At 59.5% G+C, this 22,746-nt stretch overlaps 1 protein-coding gene across 1 annotated transcript; it reads right to left on the bottom strand.

The window, feature by feature from the left end:
- Nucleotides 1-1,605: 1,605 nt before the first annotated feature.
- Nucleotides 1,606-20,345, bottom strand: LOC133627321 (phosphoenolpyruvate carboxykinase [GTP], mitochondrial-like; the record flags this gene model as incomplete). The annotated part of the gene is made up of 3 exons (XM_062011980.1): nt 1,606-1,871; nt 13,697-13,859; nt 20,158-20,345. Coding segments are annotated over 3 exons (617 nt in total), but the record flags the coding sequence as incomplete, so codon positions are not given.
- Nucleotides 20,346-22,746: the final 2,401 nt, after the last annotated feature.

The following is a 22,746-nucleotide window of genomic DNA, read 5'->3' on the forward strand; positions in this document are numbered from 1 at the left end:
CTCAGGGTGCTCCCAGGGTGGTCCCAGGGTGGGTCTGGGGGGTCTCAGGGTGGGTCTGGGGGTCTCAGGGGGGTCTCAGGGGGGTCTCAGTGTGGGTCTGGGGGTCTCAGGGGTGGGTCTGGGAGTCTCAGGGTGACATTGAGTGGCCTCAGGGTGCTCCCAGGGTGGGTCTGGGGGTCTCAGGGTGCTCCCAGGGTGGTCCCAGGGATGGTCTGAGGGTCTCAGGAGGGTCTCAGGGTGGGTCTGGGGGTCTCAGGGGGGTCTCAGGGTGACGTTGGGTGGTCTCAGGGTGGTCTCAGGGATCTCAGGGGGGTCTCAGGGTGCTCCCAGGGTGGGTCTGGGGGTCTCAGGGGGGTCTCAGGGTGTCTCAGGGGGGTCTCAGGGTGCTCCCAGGGTGGTCTCAGGGGGATCTGGGGGTCTCAGGGTGTCTCAAGGTGGTCTCAGGGTGGGTCTCAGGGTGCTCCCAGGGTGCTCCCAGGTGGGTCAGGGGGTCTCAGGGTGGTCTGGGGGTGCTCCCAGGGTGGTCCCAGGGATGGTCTGAGGGTCTCAGGGGGGTCTCAGGGTGGGTCTGGGGGTCTCAGGGTGCTCCCAGGGTGCTCCCAAGGTGGTCCCAGGGTGGGTCTGGGGGTTCCAGGGTGGGTCTGGAGGTCTCAGGGGTGGGTCTGGAGGTCTCAGGGTGCTCCCAGGGTGCTCCCAGAGTGCTCCCAGGGGTCTCAGGGGGGTCTCAGGGGTGGGTCTGGGGGTCTCAGGGTGCTCCCAGGGTGCTCCCAGAGTGCTCCCAGGGGTCTCAGGGGGGTCTCAGGGGTGGGTCTGGAGGTCCCAGAGTGGTCCCAGGGGTGGGTCTGGAGGTCTCAGTGTGGTCCCAGGGTGGTCCCAGGTGTGTCTGGGGGTCTCAGGGGTGGGTCTGGGGTCTCTGGAGGGTCTCAGGGTGCTCCCAGGGGGGTCTGGGGGTCTCAGGGTGCTCCCAGGGTGCTCCCAGGGTGGTCCCAGGTGGGTCTGGGGGTCTTAGGGAGGTCTCAGGGTGGGTCTGGGGGTCTCAGGGTGCTCCCAGGGTGCTCCCAGGTGGGTCTGGGGGTCCCAGGGTGGTCCCAGGGGTGGGTCTGGGGGTCTCAGGGTGGGTCTGGGGGTCTCAGGGTGCTCCCAGGTGGGTCTGGGGGTCCCAGGGTGGTCCCAGGGGTGGGTCTGGGGGTCTCAGGGTGGGTCTGGGGGTCTCAGGGTGCTCCCAGGTGGGTCTGGGGGTCCCAGGGTGGTCCCAGGGTGGGTCTGGGGGTCTCAGGGTGGGTCTGGGGGTCTCAGGGTGCTCCCAGGTGGGTCTGGGGGTCCCAGGGTGGTCCCAGGGGTGGGTCTGGGGGTCTCAGGGTGGGTCTGGGGGTCTCAGGGTGCTCCCAGGTGGGTCTGGGGGTCCCAGGGTGGTCCCAGGGTGGGTCTGGGGGTCTCAGGGGTGGGTCTGGGGGTCTCAGGGTGCTCCCAGGGTGGTCCCAGGGGTGGGTCTGGGCCTCTCAGGGGGGTCTCAGGGGGATCTCAGGGGGGTCTCAGGGTGCTCCCAGGGGTGGGTCTGGGGGTCTATAGGGGTCTCAGGGTGGGTCTGGGGGTCTCAGGGGGGTCTCAGGGGGGTCTCAGGGGAGTCTCAGGGTGGGTCTGGGGTCTCTCACCAGGTCTCCAAGGCTCCCCCAACCAGGACGTGATGGTGGTCCCGGGTTCCAGTGGCTCATCCAGCCCCTCCCAGTACACCCCCCCGTCACTGGTGGTGCCCACGTTGGTGAAGATGGTGTTGGAGCTGATGGTGGCCATGGCCACGGGGTTGGAGCGGCGCGACGTGCCGGGAGCCACGCCGAAGAACCCGCGCTCGGGGTTGATGGCACGGAGGCGGCCTGGGGAGGGGACAGGAGAGACCACCATGGGGCACCACAGGCCTTGGGGAGACCCCCAGAGCCATTGGGGAGACCCATGGCCAACCCAAGCTCTTGGAGACCCTCATAAGTCAACCCAAGCTCTTGGAGACCCCTATGGTCAAGCCAAGCCCTTGGAGAGCCCCATGGTCAACCCAAGCTCTTGGAGAGCCCCCCAAAGCCATTGGAGAGCCCCATGGCCAACCCAAGCTCTTGGAGAGCCCCCCAAAGCCATTGGAGAGCCCCATGGCCAACCCAAGCTCTTGGAGAGCCCCCCAAAGCCATTGCAGAACCCCATGGTCAACCAAAGACATTGGAGAGCCCTCCAAAGCCATTGGAGAGCCTCCAAGCTCTTGGAGAGCCCCATGGCCAACCCAAGCCCTTCAAGATCCTCATGGTCAACACAAGCTCTTGGAGAGCCCCCCAAAGCCATTGGAGAGCCCCAGGGCCAACCCAAGCCCCTCAAGACATTCATAAGTCAACACAAGCTCTTGGAGAGCCCCATGGTCAAGTCAAGCTCTTGGAGACCACCATGGGACACCACAGGCCTTGGGGAGACCCCCAGAGCCATTGGGGACCCCCATGGTCAACCCAAGCTCTTGGAGACCCTCATAAGTCAACCCAAGCTCTTGGAGAGCCCCATGGTCAAGCCAAGCTCTTGTAGACCACCATGGCCAACCCAAGCCATTGGAGAGCCCCATGGTCAACTCAAGCCCTTCAACACCCTCATAAGTCAACTCCAGCTCTTGGAGACCCTCATGGTCAACCCAAGTCCTTCAAGACCCTCATAAGTCAACACAAGCTCTTGGAGACCCTCATGGTCAACCCAAGCCATTGGAGAGCCCCTCAAAGCCATTGGAGAGCTCCATGGTCAACCCAAGTCCTTCAAGACCCTCATAAGTCAACACAAGCTCTTGGAGAGCCCCATGGTCAAGCCAAGATCATGGAGAGCCCCTCAAAGCCATTGGAGAGCCCCATGGCCAACCCAAGCTCTTCAAGACCCTCATAAGTCAACACAAGCTCTTGGAGAGCCCCATGGTCAACCCAAGTCCTTCAAGACCCTCATGGTCAATCCAAGCCATTGGAGAGCCCCATGGCCAACCCAAGCTCTTCAAGACTCTCATGAGTCAACCCAATCTCTTGGAAACCCTCATGGTCAAGCCAAGCTCTTGGAGAGCCCCATGGTCAACCAAAGCCCTTCAAGACCCTCATGAGTCAACCCAAGTCCTTCAAGACCCTCATGGTCAACCCAAGTCCTTCAAGACCCTCATGGTCAATCCAAGTCATTGGAGAGCCCCATGGCCAACCCAAGCCCCTCAAGACCCTCATGAGTCAATCCAAGCCATTGGAGACCCTTATGGTCAACCCAAGCTCTTGGAGAGCCCCATGGTCAACCCAAGCTCTTGGAGAGCCCCATGGTCAAGTCAAGTCCTTCAAAACCCTCATAAGTCAACACAAGCTCTTGGAGAGCCCCATGGTCAAGCCAAGCTCTTGGAGACCCCCATGGTCAACCCAAGTCCTTCAAGACCCTCAAGGTCAACCTAAGCCATTGGAGAGCCCCATGGTCAACCCAAGCTCTTGGAGACCCTCAGAAGTCAACCCAAGCTCTTCAAGACTCTCATGAGTCAACCCAAGCTCTTGGAGACCCCCATGGTCAAGTCAAGCCTTTGGAGACCCTCATGGTCAACCCAAGCTCTTCAAGACCCTCATAAGTCAACACAAGCTCTTCGAGACCCCCATGGTCAAGCCAAGACTTTCAAGACCCTCATAAGTCAACACAAGCTCTTGGAGAGCCCCATGGTCAACCCAAGCCCTGCAAGACCCTTATAAGTCAACCCAAGCTCTTGGAGACTCAAAAGGTCAACCCAAGCTCTTCAAGACCCTCATAAGTCAACCCAAGCTCTTGGAGACCCCCATGGTCAAGCGAAGACCTTGGAGAGCCCCCCAAAGCCATTGGAGACCCCCATGGCCACGCCGAAGAACCCACGCTCGAGGTTGATGGCACGGAGACGGCCTGGGGAGGGGGGAGGAGAGACCACCATGGGGCACCACAGGCCTTGGGGAGACCCCCATGGGCAACTCAAGCTCTTGGAGAGCCCCTCAAAGCCATTGGAGAGCCCCATGGTCAACCCAAGCCACTCAAGACCCTCATGAGTCAACCCAAGCCATTGGAGACCCTCATGGTCAACACAAGCTCTTGGAGACCCTCAGAAGTCAACCCAAGCTCTTCAAGACCCTCATGGTCAACTCAAGCCCTTGTAGAGTCCCATGGCCAAACCAAGCCCCTCAAGACCCTCATGGTCAACCCAAGCTCTTGGAGAGTCCCTCAAAGCCATTGGAGAGCCCCATGGTCAACCCAAGCTCTTGGAGACCACCATGGGACACCACAGGCCTTGGGGAGACCCCCAGAGCCATTGGGGAGCCCCATGGCCAACCCAAGCTCTTGGAGAGCCCCATGGCCAACCCAAGTCCTTCAAGACCCTCATAAGTCAACACAAGCTCTTGCAGAGCCCCATGGTCAACCCAAGTCCTTCAAGACCCTCATAAGTCAACCCAAGCCATTGCAGACCCCCATGGCCACGCCGAAGAAACCACGCTCGGGGTTGATGGCACGGAGGCGGCCTGGGGAGGGGGGAGGAGAGACCACCATGGGGCACCACAGGCCTTGGGGAGACCCCCAGAGCCATTGGGGAGACCCCCAAGCTCTTGGAGACCCCTATGGTCAAGCCAAGACCTTGGAGAGCCCCCCAAAGCCATTGGAGAGCCCCATGGTCAACCCAAGTCCTTCAAGACCCTCATGGTCAACCCAAACCCTACAAGACCCTCATGGTCAACCCAAGTCCTTCAAGACCCTCATGAGTCAACTCAAGCTCTTGGAGAGCCCCATGGTCAACCAAAGCTCGTGGAGAACCCCATGGCCAACTCAAGTCCTTCAAGACCCTCATGGTCAACCCAAGCCCTTCAAGAACCTCATAAGTCAACCCAAGCCATTGGAGAGGCCCATGGTCAACCCAAGCCCCTCAAGACCCTCATGAGTCAACCCAAGCCATTGGAGAGTCCCATGGTCAACCCAAGCTCTTGGAGACCCCCATGGTCAAGCCAAGCTCTTGGAGAGCCCCATGGTCAAGTCAAGCTCTTGGAGACCACCATAAGTCAACCCAAGCCATTGGAGAGTCCCATGGTCAACCCAAGCTCTTGGAGACCCCCATGGTCAAGCCAAGCTCTACAAGACCCTCATAAGTCAACCCAAGCCATTGGAGAGCCCCATGGCCAACCCAAGCCCTGCAAGACCCTCATAAGTCAACCCAAGCCATTGGAGACAAACATGGTCAACCCAAGCTCTTCAAGACCCTCATAAGTCAACACAAGCTCTTGGAGAGCCCCCCAGAGCCATTGGAGAACCCCATGGTCAATCCAAGCCCCTCAAGACCCTCATGAGTCAACCCAAGTCATTGGAGACCACCATGGCCAACCCAAGCTCTTGGAGAGCCCCATGGTCAACACAAGCCCTACAAGACCCTCATAAGTCAACACAAGCTCTTGGAGAACCCCCAAAGCCATTGGAGAGCCCCATGGTCAACCCAAGCTCTTGTAGACCACCATGGCCAACCCAAGCTCTTGGAGACCCCCATGGTCAAGCCAAGACCTTGGAGAGTCCCCCAAAGCCATTGGGGAGTCTCCAAGCTCTTGGAGAGCCCCATGGCCAATCCAAGCTCTTGGAGACCCCCATGGTCGAGCCAAGACCTTGGAGAGTCCCCCAAAGCCATTGGAGAGTCTCCAAGCTCTTGGAGAGCCCCATGGTCAACCCAAGCTCTTGGAGACCCCCATGGTCAAGCCAAGACCTTGGAGAGTCCTATGGTCAACCCAAGTCCTTCAAGACCCTCATAAGTCAACACAAGCTCTTGGAGAGCCCCCCAAAGTCATTGGAGACCCCCATGGCCAACCCAAGCCCCTCAAGACCCTCATGAGTCAACCCAAGCCATTGGAGACCACCATGGCCAACCCAAGCTCTTGGAGAGCCCCATGGTCAAGTCAAGCTCTTGGAGACCACCATGGGACACCACAGGCCTTGGGGAGACCCCCAGAGCCATTGGAGACCCTCAAGGTCAAGCCAAGACCTTGGAGAGTCCCTCAAAGCCATTGGAGAGCCCCATGGTCAACCCAAGTCCTTCAAGACCCTCATGGTCAACCCAAGTCCTTCAAGACCCTCATAAGTCAACCCAAGCTCTTGGAGAGCCTCCCAAAGCCATTGGAGAGCCCCATGGTCAACCCAAGTCCTTCAAGACCCTCATGGTCAATCCAAGCCCCTCAAGACCCTCATAAGTCAACACAAGCCATTGGAGAGCCCCATGGTCAACCCAAGCCCCTCAAGAACCTCATAAGTCAACCCAAGCCATTGGAGAGCCCCATGGTCAAGCCAAGCTCTACAAGACCCTCATGAGTCAACCCAAGCTCTTGGAGAGCCCCCCAAAGCCATTGGAGAGCCCCATGGTCAACCCAAGTCCTTCAAGACCCTCATAAGTCAACACAAGTCCTTGGAGACCATCATGGCCAACCCAAGCTCTTGGAGACCCTCAGAAGTCACCCCCAAGCTCTTCAAGACTCTCATAAGTCAACCCAAGCTCTTGGAGACCACCATGGCCAACCCAAGCCTCTCAAGACCCTCATGGTCAACCCAAGCTCTTGGAGACCCCCATGGTCAAGCCAAGCCCCTGGAGACAAACATGGTCAACCCAAGTCCTTCAAGACTCTCATGAGTCAACCCAAGCTCTTGGAGACCCCCATGGTCAAGCCAAGACCTTGGAGAGCCCCATGGTCAACCAAAGCCCTTCAAGACCCTCATAAGTCAAGCCAAGCTCTTGGAGAGCCCCATGGTCAAGCCAAGCTCTTGGAGAGCCCCTCAAAGCCATTGGAGAGCCCCATGGTCAAACCAAGCTCTTCAAGACCCTCATAAGTCAACACAAGCCATTGGAGAGCCCCATGGTCAACCCAAGTCCCTCAAGACCCTCATAAGTCAACCCAAGCTCTTGGAGAGCCTCCCAAAGCCATTGGAGAGCCCCATGGTCAACCCAAGTCCTTCAAGACCCTCATGGTCAATCCAAGCCCCTCAAGACCCTCATAAGTCAACACAAGCCATCGGAGAGCCCCATGGTCAAGTCAAGCTCTTGGAGACCACCATGGGACACCACAGGCCTTGGGGAGACCCCCAGAGCCATTGGAGACCCTCAAGGTCAAGCCAAGACCTTGGAGAGTCCCTCAAAGCCATTGGAGAGCCCCATGGTCAACCCAAGTCCTTCAAGACCCTCATGGTCAACCCAAGTCCTTCAAGACCCTCATAAGTCAACCCAAGCTCTTGGAGAGCCTCCCAAAGCCATTGGAGAGCCCCATGGTCAACCCAAGTCCTTCAAGACCCTCATGGTCAATCCAAGCCCCTCAAGACCCTCATAAGTCAACCCAAGCCATTGGAGAGCCCCATGGTCAACCCAAGCCCCTCAAGAACCTCATAAGTCAACCCAAGCCATTGGAGAGCCCCATGGTCAAGCCAAGCTCTACAAGACCCTCATAAGTCAACCCAAGCTCTTGGAGAGCCCCATGGTCAACCCAAGCTCTTCAAGACCCTCATGAGTCAACCCAAGCCATTGGAGACCCTCATGGTCAACCCAAGCTCTTGGAGACTCAAAAGGTCAACCCAAGCTCTTGGAGAGCCCCATGGTCAACCCAAGCTCTTGGAGAGCCTCATGGTCAACCCAAGCCCTTCAAGACCCTCATAAGTCAACCCAAGCTCTTGGAGAGCTCCATGGTCAACCCAAGCTCTTGGAGAACCCCCAAAGCCCTTGTAGAGTCCCATGGCCAACCCAAGTCCTTCAAGACCCTCATGGTCAACCAAAGCCCCTAAAGACCCTCATGGTCAACTCAAGCCCTTGGAGAGCCCCATGGCCAACCCAAGCCCCTCAAGACCCTCATAAGTCAACCCAAGCTCTTGGAGAGCCCCATGGTCAAGCCAAGCTCTACAAGACCCTCATAAGTCAACCCAAGCTCTTGGAGAGCCCCATGGTCAACCCAAGCTCTTGGAGACCACCATAAGTCAACCCAAGCTCTTGGAGACCACCATAAGTCAACCCAAGCTCTTGGAGACTCAAAAGGTCAACCCAAGCTCTTGGAGAGCCCCATCGTCAACCCAAGCTCTTGGAGACCACCATGGGACACCACAGGCCTTGGGGAGACCCCCAGAGCCATTGGAGACCCCCATGGTCAACACAAGCTCTTGGAGAGCCCCTCAAAGCCATTGGAGAGCTCCATGGCCAACTCAAGCCATTGGAGAGCCCCATGGTCAACCCAAGCCCTTCAAGACTCTCATGGTCAACCCAAGCCCTTGGAGATCCACCAAACCCCTTCAAGAACTCCCCAAACCCCCTCAGCAGCCCCCCAAACCCCCCTCAAATCCCCTCAAGACCCCCTCAGGACCCCCCAAATCTCCTCAAGACCCCCCAAACCCCCTCAGGACCCCCCCAAATCCCCTCAAGAGTCTCCCAAACCCCCCCAAACCCTCCCAAATCCCCTCAGCACCCCCCAAACCCCCTCTAGACTCCTTCAGACTCCCTCAAGACCCCCCCAAATCCCCTCAGCATCCCCCCATGTCCCCTCAAGATCCCCTCAAACCCCCTCAAGGACCCCCCCAAATCCCCTCAAGACCCCCCCAAATCCCCTCAAACCCCCTCTACACTCCTTCAAACCCCCTCTGGTCTCCCTCAAACCTCCTCAAACCCCCCCAAACCCCCTCAAGACCCCCTCAAACCCCCTCAGGACCCCCCATATCCCCTCAAGACCCCCCCAGGACCCCTCCAAATCCCCCCAGGACCCCCCTAAAACCCCCCCAGGGGCTGACCTTGGTGATCAAACCTCATCCAGGCGATGTCATCCCCCACACAATGCACCTCCCAAATCCCCTCAAGACCCCCCAGACCCCCTCAAGACCCCCCCCAAACCCCCTCAGCACCCCCCAAACCCCCTCAAATCCCCCCAAACCCCCTTTGAATCCCCCCCAAATCTCCCCAAATCCCTTCAGCACTCCCCCATATCCCCTCAGGACCCCCCCAAATCCCCTCAAGACCACCCCAAACCCCCTCTGGACTCCTTCATACCCCCCCAAACCTCCTCAGGACCCCCCCAAATCCCCTCAAGACCCCCCCAAACCCCCTCAAACCCCCTCATCACCCCCCCAAACCCCCTCTAGACTCCTTCAAACACCCTCAAATCCCCTCAGGACCCCCCCAGACCCCCTCAAGACCCCCCCAAACCCCCTCTAGACTCCTTCATACCCCCCCAAATCCCCTCAAGACCCCCCCAAATCCCCTCAGCACCCCCTTATATCCCCTCAAGACCCCCCAAATCCCCTCAGGACCCCCCCAAATCCCCTCAGGACCCCCCCAACCCCCCTCAGCACCCTCCCAAATCCCCTCAAACCCCCTCAGCATCCCCCCAAACCCCCTCAAATCCCCTCAAGACCCCCTCACACCCCCCCAAACCCCCTCATATCCCTTCAGCATCCCCCAATATCCCCCCCAAACCCCCCCAAATCCCCTCAGGACCCCCCCAAACCCCCTCAGGACCCCCCTAAATCCCCTCAAACCCCCTCAAGGACCCCCCCAAATCCCCTCAAGACCCCCCCAAATCCCCTCAAACCCCCTCTACACTCCTTCAAACCCCCTCTGGTCTCCCTCAAACCTCCTCAAACCCCCCCAAACCCCCTCAAGACCCCCTCAAACCCCCTCAGGACCCCCCATATCCCCTCAAGACCCCCCCAGGACCCCTCCAAATCCCCCCAGGACCCCCCTAAAACCCCCCCAGGGGCTGACCTTGGTGATCAAACCTCATCCAGGCGATGTCATCCCCCACACAATGCACCTCCCAAATCCCCTCAAGACCCCCCAGACCCCCTCAAGACCCCCCCCAAACCCCCTCAGCACCCCCCAAACCCCCTCAAATCCCCCCAAACCCCCTTTGAATCCCCCCCAAATCTCCCCAAATCCCTTCAGCACTCCTCCATATCCCCTCAGGACCCCCCCAAATCCCCTCAAGACCACCCCAAACCCCCTCTGGACTCCTTCATACCCCCCCAAACCTCCTCAGGACCCCCCCAAATCCCCTCAAGACCCCCCCAAACCCCCTCAAACCCCCTCATCACCCCCCCAAACCCCCTCTAGACTCCTTCAAACACCCCCAAATCCCCTCAGGACCCCCCCAGACCCCCTCAAGACCCCCCCAAACCCCCTCTAGACTCCTTCATACCCCCCCAAATCCCCTCAAGACCCCCCCAAATCCCCTCAGCACCCCCTTATATCCCCTCAAGACCCCCCAAATCCCCTCAGGACCCCCCCAAATCCCCTCAGGACCCCCCCAACCCCCCTCAGCACCCTCCCAAATCCCCTCAAACCCCCTCAGCATCCCCCCAAACCCCCTCAAATCCCCTCAAGACCCCCTCACACCCCCCCAAACCCCCTCATATCCCTTCAGCATCCCCCAATATCCCCCCCAAACCCCCCCAAATCCCCTCAGGACCCCCCCAAACCCCCTCAGGACCCCCCTAAATCCCCTCAAGACCCCCCAAACCCCCTCAGCATCCTCCCAAAGCCCCCCAAATCCCCTCAAGACGCCCCCAAACCCCCTCAGCACCCCCCCAAACCCCCCCATATCCCTTCAGCATCCTCCCATATCCCCTCAAGACCCCCCAAGGACCCCCCCAAACCCCCCCAGAGCCCCCCAGGACCCCCCAAACCCCCCTCAGGACCCCCCCAGGGGCTGACCTTGGTGATCAAACCTCATCCAGGCGATGTCATCCCCCACACAATGCACCTTCCAGCCAGGCAGGGCCCCCAAACCCCCCCATATCCCTTCAGCACCCCCCAAACCCCCTCAAGACCCCCCCAGATACTCTCAAGACCCCCCCAACCGCCCCCAAATCCCCTCAGGACTCCCCCAAACCCCCCTCAGGACCCTCCCAACCCCCCTCAGGAGCCCCCAAACCCCCTCAAGACTCCTTCATACCCCCCCAAACCTCCTCAAAACCTCCCCAAACCCCCTCAGCATCCCCCCATACCCCCTCAGGACCCCCCAGGACCCCCCCAAACCCCCTCAGGACCCCCCCAAATCCCCCTCAGGACCCCCCCAGGAGCTGACCTTGGTGATCAAACCTCATCCAGGCGATGTCATCCCCCACACAATGCACCTTCCAGCCAGGCAGGGCCCCCAAACCCCCCCATATCCCTTCAGCACCCCCCCAAATCACCTCAAGACCCCCCCAAACCCCCTCAAGACCCCCCCAAATCCTTTCAGGACCCCCTCAAATCCCCTCAAGACCCCCCCAAACCCCCCCAAACCCCCTCAAGACCCCCCCAAATCCTCTCAGGACCCCCTCAAACCCCCCCAAACCCCCCCATATCCCTTCAGCATCCTCCCATATCCCCTCAAGACCCCCCCAGGACCCCCCCAAATCCCTCCAGGACCCCCCCAAACCCCCTCAGGACCCCCCCAAATCCCCTCAGGACCCCCCCAAACCCCCTCAGCACCTCCTCAGCACCTCCCCAAACCCCCTCTAGACTCCTTCATACCCCCCTAAATCCCCTCAGAACCCCCCCAAATCCCCTCAAATCCCCTCAAGACCCCCCTAAACCCCCTCAGGACCCCCCCAATCCCCCTCAGGACCCCCCCAAATCTCCTCAAGACCCCCTCAAATCCCCTCAGGACCCCCCCAACCCCCCTCAGCATCCCCCCAAACACCCTCAAACCCCCTCAGCACCTCCCCAAATCCCCTCAAGACCCCCCCCAAACCCCCTCAAATCCCCTCAGGACCCCCCCAAATCTCCTCAAGACCCCCCCAAACCCCCTCAGGACCCCCCCAAATCCCCCCAGGACCCCCCCAAACCCCCTCAGGATCCCCCCAAATCCCCCCAGGACCCCCCCAAACCCCCTCAGGAACCCCCAACCCCCCTCAAATCCCCTCAAGACCCCCTCAAACCCCCCCAAACCCCCCCATATCCCTTCAGCATCCTCCCATATCCCCTCAAGACCCCCCCAGGATCCCCCCAAATCCCTCCAGGACCCCCCCAAACCCCCTCAAGAGCCTCCCAAATCCTCTCAGGACCCCCTCAAATCCCCTCAGCACCCCCTCAAATCCCCTCAAGACCCCCACAAACCCCCTCAAGACCCTCCCAAACCCCCCCAGGACCCTCCCAAACCCCCTTAGGACCCCCCCAAATCCCCTCAAGACCCCCCCAAACCCCCTCAGGACCCCCCCAAACTCCCTCAAACCCCCTCAGGACCTCCCCAAACCCCCTCTAGACTCCTTCAGACCCCCCCAAACCCCCTCAAACCCCCTCAGCATCCCCCCATATCCCCCCAAATCCCCCCCATATCCCCTCAAGACCCCCCCAAACCCCCTCAGGACCCCCCCAAACCCCCTCAGGACCCCCCCAGGGGCTGACCTTGCTGATCAAACCTCATCCAGGCGATGTCATCCCCCACACAATGCACCCCCCAAACCCCCTCAGCACCCCCCAGACCCCCCCAAACCCCCTCAAGACCCCCCCAAACCCCCTCAGGACCCCCCAAACCCCCTCAGGACCCTCCCAAACCCCCTCAAAGACCCTCAGCAGCCCCCCAAACTCCCTCTAGACTCCTTCAAACCCCCTCAGCACCCCCCCATATCCCCTCAAGACCCCCCCAACCCCCCTCAAGACCCCCCCAAATCCCCTCAGGACCCCCCAAATCCCCTCAAGACCCCCCCAAACCCCCTCAAGACCCCCCCAAATCCCCCCAAACCCCCTCAAGACCCCTTCAAACCCCCTCAGCATCCTTCCAAACCCCCTCAAACCCCCTCAAGACCTCCCCAAACCCCCTCTAGACTCCTTCAAACCCCCTCAAGAGCCCCCCAAACCCCCTCAGGACCCCCCCAAACCCCCTCAAACCCCCTCAGGACCTCCCCAAACCCCCTCTAGACTCCTTCAGACCCCCCCAAACCCCCTCAAACCCCCTCAGCATCCCCCCATATCCCCCCAAATCCCCCCCATATCCCCTCAAGACCCCCCCAACCCCCCTCAAGACCCCCCCAAATCCCCTCAGGACCCCCCCAAACCCCCTCAAGAGCCCCCCAAATCCCCCCAAACCCCCTCAAGACCCCTTCAAACCCCCTCAGCATCCTTCCAAACCCCCTCAAACCCCCTCAAGACCTCCCCAAACCCCCTCTAGACTCCTTCAAACCCCCTCAAGAGCCCCCCAAACCCCCTCAGGACCCCCCCAAACCCCCTCAAACCCCCTCAGGACCTCCCCAAACCCCCTCTAGACTCCTTCAAACCCCCTCAGCACCCCCCCAAACCCCCTCAGCATCCCCCCATATCCCCTCAAGACCCCCCCAAACCCCCTCAGGACCCCCTCAGGACCCCCCCAAATCCCCTCAGGACCCCCCCAGGGACTGACCTTGGTGATCAAACCTCATCCAGGCGATGTCATCCCCCACACAATGCACCCCCCAAACCCCCCCAGGACCCCCCCAAATCCCCTCAAGACCCCCCCAAACCCCCTCAAGACCCCCCCAAATCCCCTCAAGACCCCCCTAAATCCCCTCAAGACCCCCCCAAATCCCCCCAAACCCCCTCAAGACCCCCTCAAACCCCCTCAGCATCCTTCCAAACCCCCTCAAACCCCCTCAAGACCTCCCCAAACCCCCTCTAGATTCCTTCAAATCCCCTCAAGACCCCCCCAAACCCCCTCAGGACCCCCCAAACCCCCTCAGGACCCCCCCAGGGACTGACCTTGGTGATCAAACCTCATCCAGGCGATGTCATCCCCCACACAATGCACCTTCCAGCCAGGCAGGGCCGGGCTCATCATGGCCAGGTTGGTTTTGCCACAGGCACTGGGGAAAGCTGCAGCCACGTAGCGTTTGGTGCCTCTGGGGTCGGTGATACCCAGGATCTGGGGAGGGGGGGGATGGGAAAAAGGGGGTTCAGGGACCCCAAATGGATCAGAGGGGACCCCAAAAGGGATCAAGAGGGGATGGAGGGAGCCCAAAAGCATCACAGGGACCCCCAAAGGGCTCAAAGGGACCCATAAAAGCATCACAAGGAACCCAAAAGCATCACAGGGACCCCAAAAGCATCAGACGGACCCCAAAAGGGCTCAAACTGGGATGCAGGGACCCCAAAAGCATCACAGGGACCCCCAAAGGGCTCACAGGGACCCCAAAAGCATCACAGGGAACCCCAAAGAGCTCACAGGGACCCCAAAAGCATCACAGGGACCCCCAAAAGGCTCAAAGGGACCCCAAAAGGGTTCAAAGGGACCCCCAAAGGGCTCAAACTGGGGTGCAGGGACCCCCAAGAGCATCACAGGGACCCCAAAAGGGATCAAAGGGACCCCAAAAGGGCTCAAGGTGGGATGCAGGGACCCCAAAAGCATCACAGGGACCCCAAAAGGTTCACAAGGGGGTGCAGGGACCCCCAAAAGCATCAGAGGGACCCCAAAAGCATCACAGGGACCCCCAAAAGGGCTCAAAGGGACCCCAAAGGGCTCACAAGGGGGTGCAGGGACCCCCAAAAGCATCACAGGGACCCCCAAAGGGCTCAAACTGGGATACAGGGACCCCCAAAAGCATCACAGGGACCCCAAAAGCATCACAGGGACCCCAAAAGAGCTCACAGGGACCCCAAAAGGGATCACAAGGGGGTGCAGAGACCCCAAAAGCATCACAGGGACCCCCAAAAGCATCACAGGGACCCCAAAAGGGCTCAAAGGGACCCCAAAAGGGCTCACAGGGACCCCAAAAGGGATCACAAGGGGGTGCAGGGACCCCAAAGGGATCACAGGGACCCCCAAAGGGCTCAGAGGGGGCTACAGGGACCCCCAAGTGACACCCAAAAGCATCACAGGGACCCCCAAAGGGCTCACAAGGGGGTGCAGGGACCCCAAAAGCATCACAGAGACCCCCAAAGGGCTCACAAGGGGGTGCAGGGACCCCAAAAACATCACAGGGACCCCCAAAAGCATCACAGGGACCCCCAAAAGAGCTCACAGGGACCCCCAAAGGGATCTCAAGGGGGTGCAGGGACCCCAAAAGCATCACAGGGACCCCAAAAGGGATCAAGATGGGATGGAGGGACCCCCAAAAGCATCACAGGGACCCCAAAAGGGCTCAAAAGGACCCCAAAAGGGCTCAAATTGGGGTGCAGGGACCCCAAAAGGATCAAAGGGACCCCCAAAAGCATCACAGGGACCCCAAAAGCATCACAGGGACCCCCAAAAGGGCTCAAACTGGGATGCAGGGACCCCAAAAGCATCACAGGGACCCCCAAAAGCATCACAGGGACCCCAAAAGGGATCACAAGGGGGTGCAGGGACCCCAAAAGCATCACAGGGACCCCCAAAAGGGCTCAAACTGGGATGCAGGGACCCCAAAAGCATCACAGGGAACCCCAAAGAGCTCACAGGGACCCCAAAAGCATCACAGGGACCCCCAAAAGGGCTCACAAGGGGGTGCAGGGACCCCAAAAGCATCACAGGGACCCCAAAAGCATCACAGGGACCCCAAAAGGATTCAAGATGGGATGGAGGGAGCCCAAAGGGATCACAGGGACCCCCAAAAGCATCACAGGGACCCCAAAAGGGCTCAAACTGGGGTGCAGGGACCCCCAAAAGCATCACAGGGACCCCCAAAAGCATCACAGGGACCCCCAAAAGGGCTCAAAGGGACCCCAAAAGGGCTCACAAGGGGGTGCAGGGACCCCAAAAGCATCACAGGGACCCCAAAAGGGATCAAGATGGGATGGAGGGAGCCCAAAGGGATCACAGGGACCCCCAAAAGCATCACAGGGACCCCAAAAGGGCTCAAAGGGACCCCCAAAAGGATCACAAGGGGGTGCAGGGACCCCAAAAGGATCAAAGGGACCCCCAAAGGGCTCAAAGGGACCCCCAAAGGGATCACAGGGAGCCCCAAAAGCATCACAGGGACCCCCAAAAGCATCAGAGGGACCCCCAAAGGGCTCAAACTGGGGTGCAGGGACCCCAAAAGCATCACAGGGCCCCCCAAAAGCATCAGAGGGACCCCCAAAGGGCTCAAACTGGGGTGCAGGGACCCCAAAAGCATCACAGGGACCCCCAAAGGCACCAAAGAGCTCAGAGGGACCCCCAAAAGCATCACAGGGACCCCCAAAGGGCTCACAAGGGGGTGCAGGGACCCCAAAAGCATCACAGGGACCCCCAAAAGCATCACAGGGACCCCCAAAGCATCACAGGGACCCCAAAAGCATCACAGGGACCCCCAAAAGGGCTCAGAGGGACCCCAAAAGGGATCAAAGGGACCCCCAAAGGGCTCAGAGGGGGCTGCAGGGACCCCCAAAAGAGCTCACAGAGGGGTCTTGGGGGGCTTTAGACCTCTAGACCAACCCAAGACCCACCTAAAGCCCCTCTAGACCTCTTCAACCACCCCAAAAGTCATCTAAAGCCCCCCAAGACCCACTCAAAGCCCCCCAAGACCCACTTAAAGCCCCTCTAGACCTCCTCAAGCCCCCCAAAACCCCTCCAAGACCCACCTAAAGCCCCCCAAGACCCTCTTAAAGCCCCTCTAGACCTCCCCAAGACTCTCTAAAGCCCCTCTAGACCTTCTCAAGCCCCCCAAAACCCCTCCAAGACCCACCTAAAGCCCCTCTAGACCTCCCCAAGAGTCTCTAAAGCCCCTCAAGACCCACCTAAAGCCCCCCAAGACCCTCTTAAAGCCCCTCTAGACCTCCCCAAGACTCTCTAAAGCCCCTCTAGACCTTCTCAAGCCCCCCAAAACCCCTCCAAGACCCACCTAAAGCCCCTCTAGACCTCCCCAAGAGTCTCTAAAGCCCCTCAAGACCCACCTAAATCCCCTCTAGACCTCCTCAAGCCCCCCAAAACCCCTCCAAGACCCACCTAAAGCCCCTCTAGACCTCCTCAAGCCCCCCTAAACCCCTCCAAGACTCACCTAAAGCCCCTCTAGACCTCCCCAAGAGTCTCTAAAGCCCCTCAAGACCCACCTAAATCCCATCTAGACCTCCTCAAGCCCCCCAAAACCCCTCCAAGACCCACCTAAAGGCCCTCTAGACCTCCTCAAGCCCCCCTAAACCCCTCCAAGACCCACCTAAAGCCCCTCTAGACCTCTTCAAGCCCCCCAAAACCCCTCCAAGACCCATTTAAAGCCCCCCAAGACCCACCTAAAGCCCATCTAGACCCACTCAAAGCCCCCCAAAACCCCTCCAAGACCCACCTAAAGCCCCTCTAGACCTCTCCAAGACCCCCAAAACCCCTTCAAGACCCAATTAAAGCCCCTCTAGACCTCCCCAAGACCCCCTAAAGCCCCCCAAGACCCACCTAAACCCCCTCTAGACCTCTTCAAGCCCCCCAAAACCCCTCCAACACCCACTTAAAGCCCATCTAGACCCACTCAGAGCCCCTCAAGACCCACCTAAAGCCCCTCTAGACCTCCTCAAGCCCCCCAAAACCCCTCCAAGACCCACCTAAAGCCCCCCAAGACCCACTTAAAGCCCCTCAAGACCTCCTGAAGCTCCTCAAAACCCTTCAAAGACCCACTTAAAGCCCCTAAGACCCACTTAAAGCCCCTCTAGACCTCTTCAAGCCCCCCAAAACCCATCTAAAGCCCCCCAAGAGTCTCTAAAGCCCCTCAAGACCCACCTAAATCCCATCTAGACCTCCTCAAGCCCCCCAAAACCCCACCAAGACCCACTTAAACCCCTTCTAGACCTCTCCAAGACCCTCTAAAGCCCCCCAAGACCCACTCAAAGCCCCCCAAGACCCACTTAAAGCCCCTCTAGACCTCCCCAAGACCCTCTAAAGCCCCCCAAGACCCCCCAAATCCCCTCCAAGACCCTCTAAACCCCCCCAAATCCCCTCTAAGAGCCCCCCAGAGGCTCCCCAGGGCCTGGGCCCAGCAGCATGTGCTCAGGCAGCCAGCCCTGCTCCCTGGCCAGGTGGGAGGCGATGCCAGGGCGAAGCATTTCTTGCCCAGCCCAGAGCTCAGCAGCCCCCCATGAACCCCCCACAGCCCATAAAGCCCCTCTAGAGCCCCCCAAGAGCCTCCAGAGCCCCAAGACTCACCTAAAGCCCCTCAAGACTCACTTAAAGCCCCTCTAGACCTCCTCAAGCCCCCCAAAACCCCTCCAAGACCCACCTAAAGCCCCCCAAGACCCTCTTAAAGCCCCTCTAGACCTCCCCAAGACTCTCTAAAGCCCCTTTAGACCTCCTCAAGCCCCCCAAAACCCCTCCAAGACCCACTTAAAGCCCCTCTAGACCTCCCCAAGACCCTCTAAAGCCCCCCAAGACTCACCTAAACCCCCTCTAGACCTCTTCAAGCACCCCAAAACCCCTCCAAGACCCACTCAAAGCCACCCAAGACCCACTCAAAGCCCCTCTAAACTCCCCCAAGACTCATCTAAATCCCCTCTAGACCTCCCCAAGACCCACTCAAAGCCCCCCAAGACCCCCTTAAAGCCCCTCTAGACCTCCTCAAGACCCCCTAAAGCCCCCCAAGACCCACCTAAACCCCCTCTAGACCCACTCAAAGCCCCCCAAAACCCATCTAAAGCCCCCCAAGACCCACTTAAAGCCCCTCTAGACCTCCTCAAGCCCCCCCAAACCCATCTAAAGCCCCTCAAGACCCACTCAAAGCCCCCCAAGACCCACTTAAAGCCCCTCTAGACCTCCCCAAGACTCTCTAAAGCCCCCCAAGACCTACCTAAAGCCCCTCAAGACCTCCTCAAGCCCCCCAAAACCCATCTAAAGCCCCCCAAGACCCACTCAAAGCCCCTCTAAACTCCCTCGACACCCCCTAAAGCCCCCCAAAACCCCTCTAAGACCCCTCTAAGACCCCCCCAGGGCCTGAGCCCAGCAGCATGTGCTCAGGCAGCCAGCCCTGCTCCCTGGCCAGGCGGGAGGCGATGCCAGGGCGAAGCATTTCTTGCCCAGCCCAGAGCTCAGCAGCCCCCCATGAACCCCCCACAGCCCATAAAGCCCCTCTAGAGCTCCCCAAGAGCCTCCAGAGCCCCCCAGGAGTCACCTAAAGCCCCCCAAGACCCACTTAAAGCCCCTCTAGATCTGCTCAAGCCCCCCAAAACCCATCTAAAGCCCCCAAGACCCACCTAAAGCCCCTCTAGACCTCTTCAAGCCCCCCAAAACCCCTCCAAGACTCACTTAAAGCCCCCCAAGACCCTCTTAAAGCCCCTCTAGACCTCCCCAAGACTCTCTAAAGCCCCTCTAGACCTCCTCAAGCCCCCCAAAACCCCTCCAAGACCCACCTAAAGCTCCTCTAGACCTTCTCAAGCCCCCCAAAACCCCTCCAAGATCCACTCAAAGCCCCCCAAGACCCATTCAAAGCCCCCCAAGACCCACTTAAAGCCCCTTTAGACCCACTTAAAGCCCCTCTAGACCTTCTCAAGCCCCCCAAAACCCTTCCTAGACCCTCTTAAAGCCCCTAAGACCCACTTAAAGACCCTCTAGACCTCCTTAAACCCCCCAAAACCCCTCCAAGACCCACTCAAAGCCCCCCAAGACTCACTCAAAGCCCCTCTAGACCTTCTCAAGCCCCCCAAAACCCCTCCAAGACCCACTCAAAGCCCCCCAAGACCCATTCAAAGCCCCCCAAGACCCACTTAAAGCCCCTCTAGACCCACTCAAAGCCCCCCAAGACCCACTTAAATCCTTTCTAGACCTCCTCAAGCCCCCCAAAACCCCTCCAAGACCCACTCAAAGTCCCCCAAGACCCACTTAAAGCCCCTCAAGACCTCCTGAAGCTCCTCAAAACCCTTCCTAGACCCTCTTAAAGCCCCTAAGACCCACTTAAAGACCCTCTAGACCTCCTTAAACCCCCCAAAACCCCTCCAAGACCCACCTAAAGCCCCCCAAGACCCTCTTAAAGCCCCTCTAGACCTCCCCAAGACTCTCTAAAGCCCCTCTAGACCTCCTCAAGCCCCCCAAAACCCCTCCAAGACCCACCTAAAGCCCCCCAAGACCCACTTGAAGCCCCTCTAGACCTCCCCAAGACCCTCTAAAGCCCCTCTAGACCTCTTCAAGCCCCCCAAAACCCCTCCAAGACCCTCTTAAAGCCCCTCTAGTCCTCCCCAAGCCCCTCTAATCTCCCCCGAAACCCCCTAAAGCCCCCCAAGACCCCCCCAAATCCCCTCCAAACCCCTCTAAACCCCCCCAAAACCCCTCTAAGACCCTCCCCAGGGCCTGGGCCCACCAGCATGTGCTCAGCCAGCCAGCCCTGCTCCCTGGCCAGGCGGGAGGCGATGCGCAGGGCGAAGCATTTCTTGCCCAGCAGCGAGTTGCCGCCGTAGCCGCTGCCGAAGGAAACGATGCGCCGCTGGTCAGGCTGGTGAGCAATGAGGGTCCTGCCCGGGTCACACGGCCACTGGCTCACCAAGGGCTCTGCCACACACAGGGAGGGGTTGGGGATGGAGTTGGGGGGCTATGGAGAAGATTTGGGGGGGTTTGGAAGGGGTTTGGGGTCTCCAAAGGGGGTTTGAGGGGGGTTTGGGGTCCCTCAGGGGGTTTGGAAGGGGTTTGGGGGGCTGGGGAGGGGATTTGGGGGGGGTTTGGGGTCCCTATGAGGGATTTGGGGGGGTTTGGAAGGGGTTTGGGGTCTATAAAGGGGGTTTGAGGGGGGTTTGGAAGGGGTTTGGGGGTCTCTAAAGGGGGTTTGAGGTCTCTAAAGGGGGTTTGAGGGGGGTTTGGGGTCTCTAAAGGGGGGTTGAGGGGGGTTTGGAAGGGGTTTGGGGTCTCTAAAGGGGGTTTGGGGTCTCTAAAGGGAGTTTGAAGGGGGTTTGGGGTCTCTAAATGAGGTTTGAGGGGGGTTTGGGGTCTCAAAAGGGGGTTTAAGAAGGGTTTGGGGTCTCTAAAGAGGGTTTGAGGGGGGTTTGGAAGGGGCTTGGGGTTTCTAAAGGGGGTTTGAGGGGGGTTTGGGGTCTCTAAAGGGGGGTTGAGGGGGGTTTGGGGTCTCAAAAGGGGGTTTAAGGGGGGTTTGATGTCTCTAAAGGGGGGTTGAGGGGGGTTTGGGGTCTCTAAAAGGGGTTTAGAAAGGGTTTGGGGTCTCTAAAGGGGGTTTGAGGGGGGTTTGGGGTGTCTAAAGGGGGTTTGGGGTCTCTAAAGAGGGTTTGAAGGGGGTTTTGGGGTCTCTGTGGGGTCTCTATGGGGGTCTCTATGGGGTCTCTATGGGGGTCTCTATGGGGGTCTCTGTGGGGTCTCTATGGGGTCTCTATGGGGTCTCTATGGGGGTCTCTGTGGGGTCTCTATGGGGTCTCTATGGGGTCTCTGTGGGGTCTCTATGGGGTCTCTATGGGGGTCTCTATGAAGTCTCTGTGGGGTCTCTATGGGGTCTCTATGGGGGTCTCTATGGGGTCTCTATGGGGTCTCTGTGGGGTCTCTATCGGGGTCTCTATGGGGGTCTCTATGGGGTCTCTATCGGGGTCTCTATGGGGTCTCTATGGGGTCTCTATGGGGGTCTCTGTGGGGTCTCTATGGGGTCTCTATGGGGTCTCTATGGGGTCTCTATCGGGGTCTCTATGGGGTCTCTGTGGGGTCTCTGTGGGGGTCTCTGTGGGGTCTCTATGGGGTCTCTATGGGGTCTCTGTGGGGGTCTCTGTGGGGTCTCTGTGGGGTCTCTATGGGGGTCTCTGTGGGGTCTCTATGGGGTCTGTGGGTCTCTATGGGGGTCTGTGGGGGTCTCTGGGGGGTCTCTGTGGGGTCTCTATGGGGGTCTCTATGGGGGTCTCTGTGGGGTCTCTATGGGGTCTCTATGGGGATCTCTATGGGGGTCTCTGTGGGGTCTCTATGGGGGTCTCTGTGGGGTCTCTGTGGGGTCTCTGTGGGGTCTCTATGGGGTCTCTGAGGGGTCTCTGTGGGGTCTCTGTGGGGTCTCTATGGGGTCTGTGGGTCTCTATGGGGGTCTGTGGGGGTCTCTGTGGGGTCTCTGGGGGGTCTCAGTGGGGTCTCTGTGGGGTCTCTATGGAGGTCTCTGTGGGGTCTCTGTGGGGGTCTCTATGGGGGTCTCTGTGGGGTCTCTGTGGGGTCTCTATGGGGGTCTCTATGGGGTCTCTATGGGGGTCTCTATGGGGTCTCTGTGGAGTCTCTGTGGGGTCTCTATGGGGGTCTCTATGGGGTCTCTGTGGGGGTCTCTATGGGGTCTCTGTGGGGTCTCTATGGGGGTCTCTGTGGGGTCTCTGTGGGGGTCTCTATGGGGTCTCTATGGGGGTCTCTGTGGGGTCTCTGTGGGGTCTCTATGGGGTCTCTATGGAGAATCTATGGAGGTCTCTGTGGGGTCTCTGTGGAGTCTCTATGGGATCTCTATGGGGTCTCTATGGGGTCTCTGTGGGGTCTCTATGGGGTCTCTATGGGGTCTCTATGGGGGTCTCTGTGGGGTCTCTGTGGGGTTTCTATGGGGTCTCTATGGGGTCTCTGTGGGGTCTCTGTGGGGTCTCTATGGGGTCTCTATGGGGGTCTCTGTGGGGTCTCTATGGGGTCTCTGTGGGGTCTCTGTGGGGTCTCTATGGGGTCTCTCTGGGGTCTCTATGGGGTCTCTATGGGGTCTGTGGGGTCTCTATGGGGTCTCTATGGGGTCTCTATGGGGGTCTCTATGGGGTCTCTATGGGGTCTCTGTGGGGTCTCTGTGGGGTCTCTATGGGGTCTCTGTGGGGTCTCTGTGGGGTCTCTATGGGGGTCTCTGTGAGGTCTCTATGGGGTCTGTGGGTCTCTATGGGGGTCTGTGGGGGTCTCTGGGGGGTCTCTGTGGGGTCTCTATGGGGGTCTCTATGGGGGTCTCTGTGGGGTCTCT

Source organism: Colius striatus, chromosome 19 (genome assembly GCF_028858725.1).
Source record: "Colius striatus isolate bColStr4 chromosome 19, bColStr4.1.hap1, whole genome shotgun sequence".
NCBI classification, from domain to species: Eukaryota; Metazoa; Chordata; class Aves; order Coliiformes; family Coliidae; genus Colius; species Colius striatus.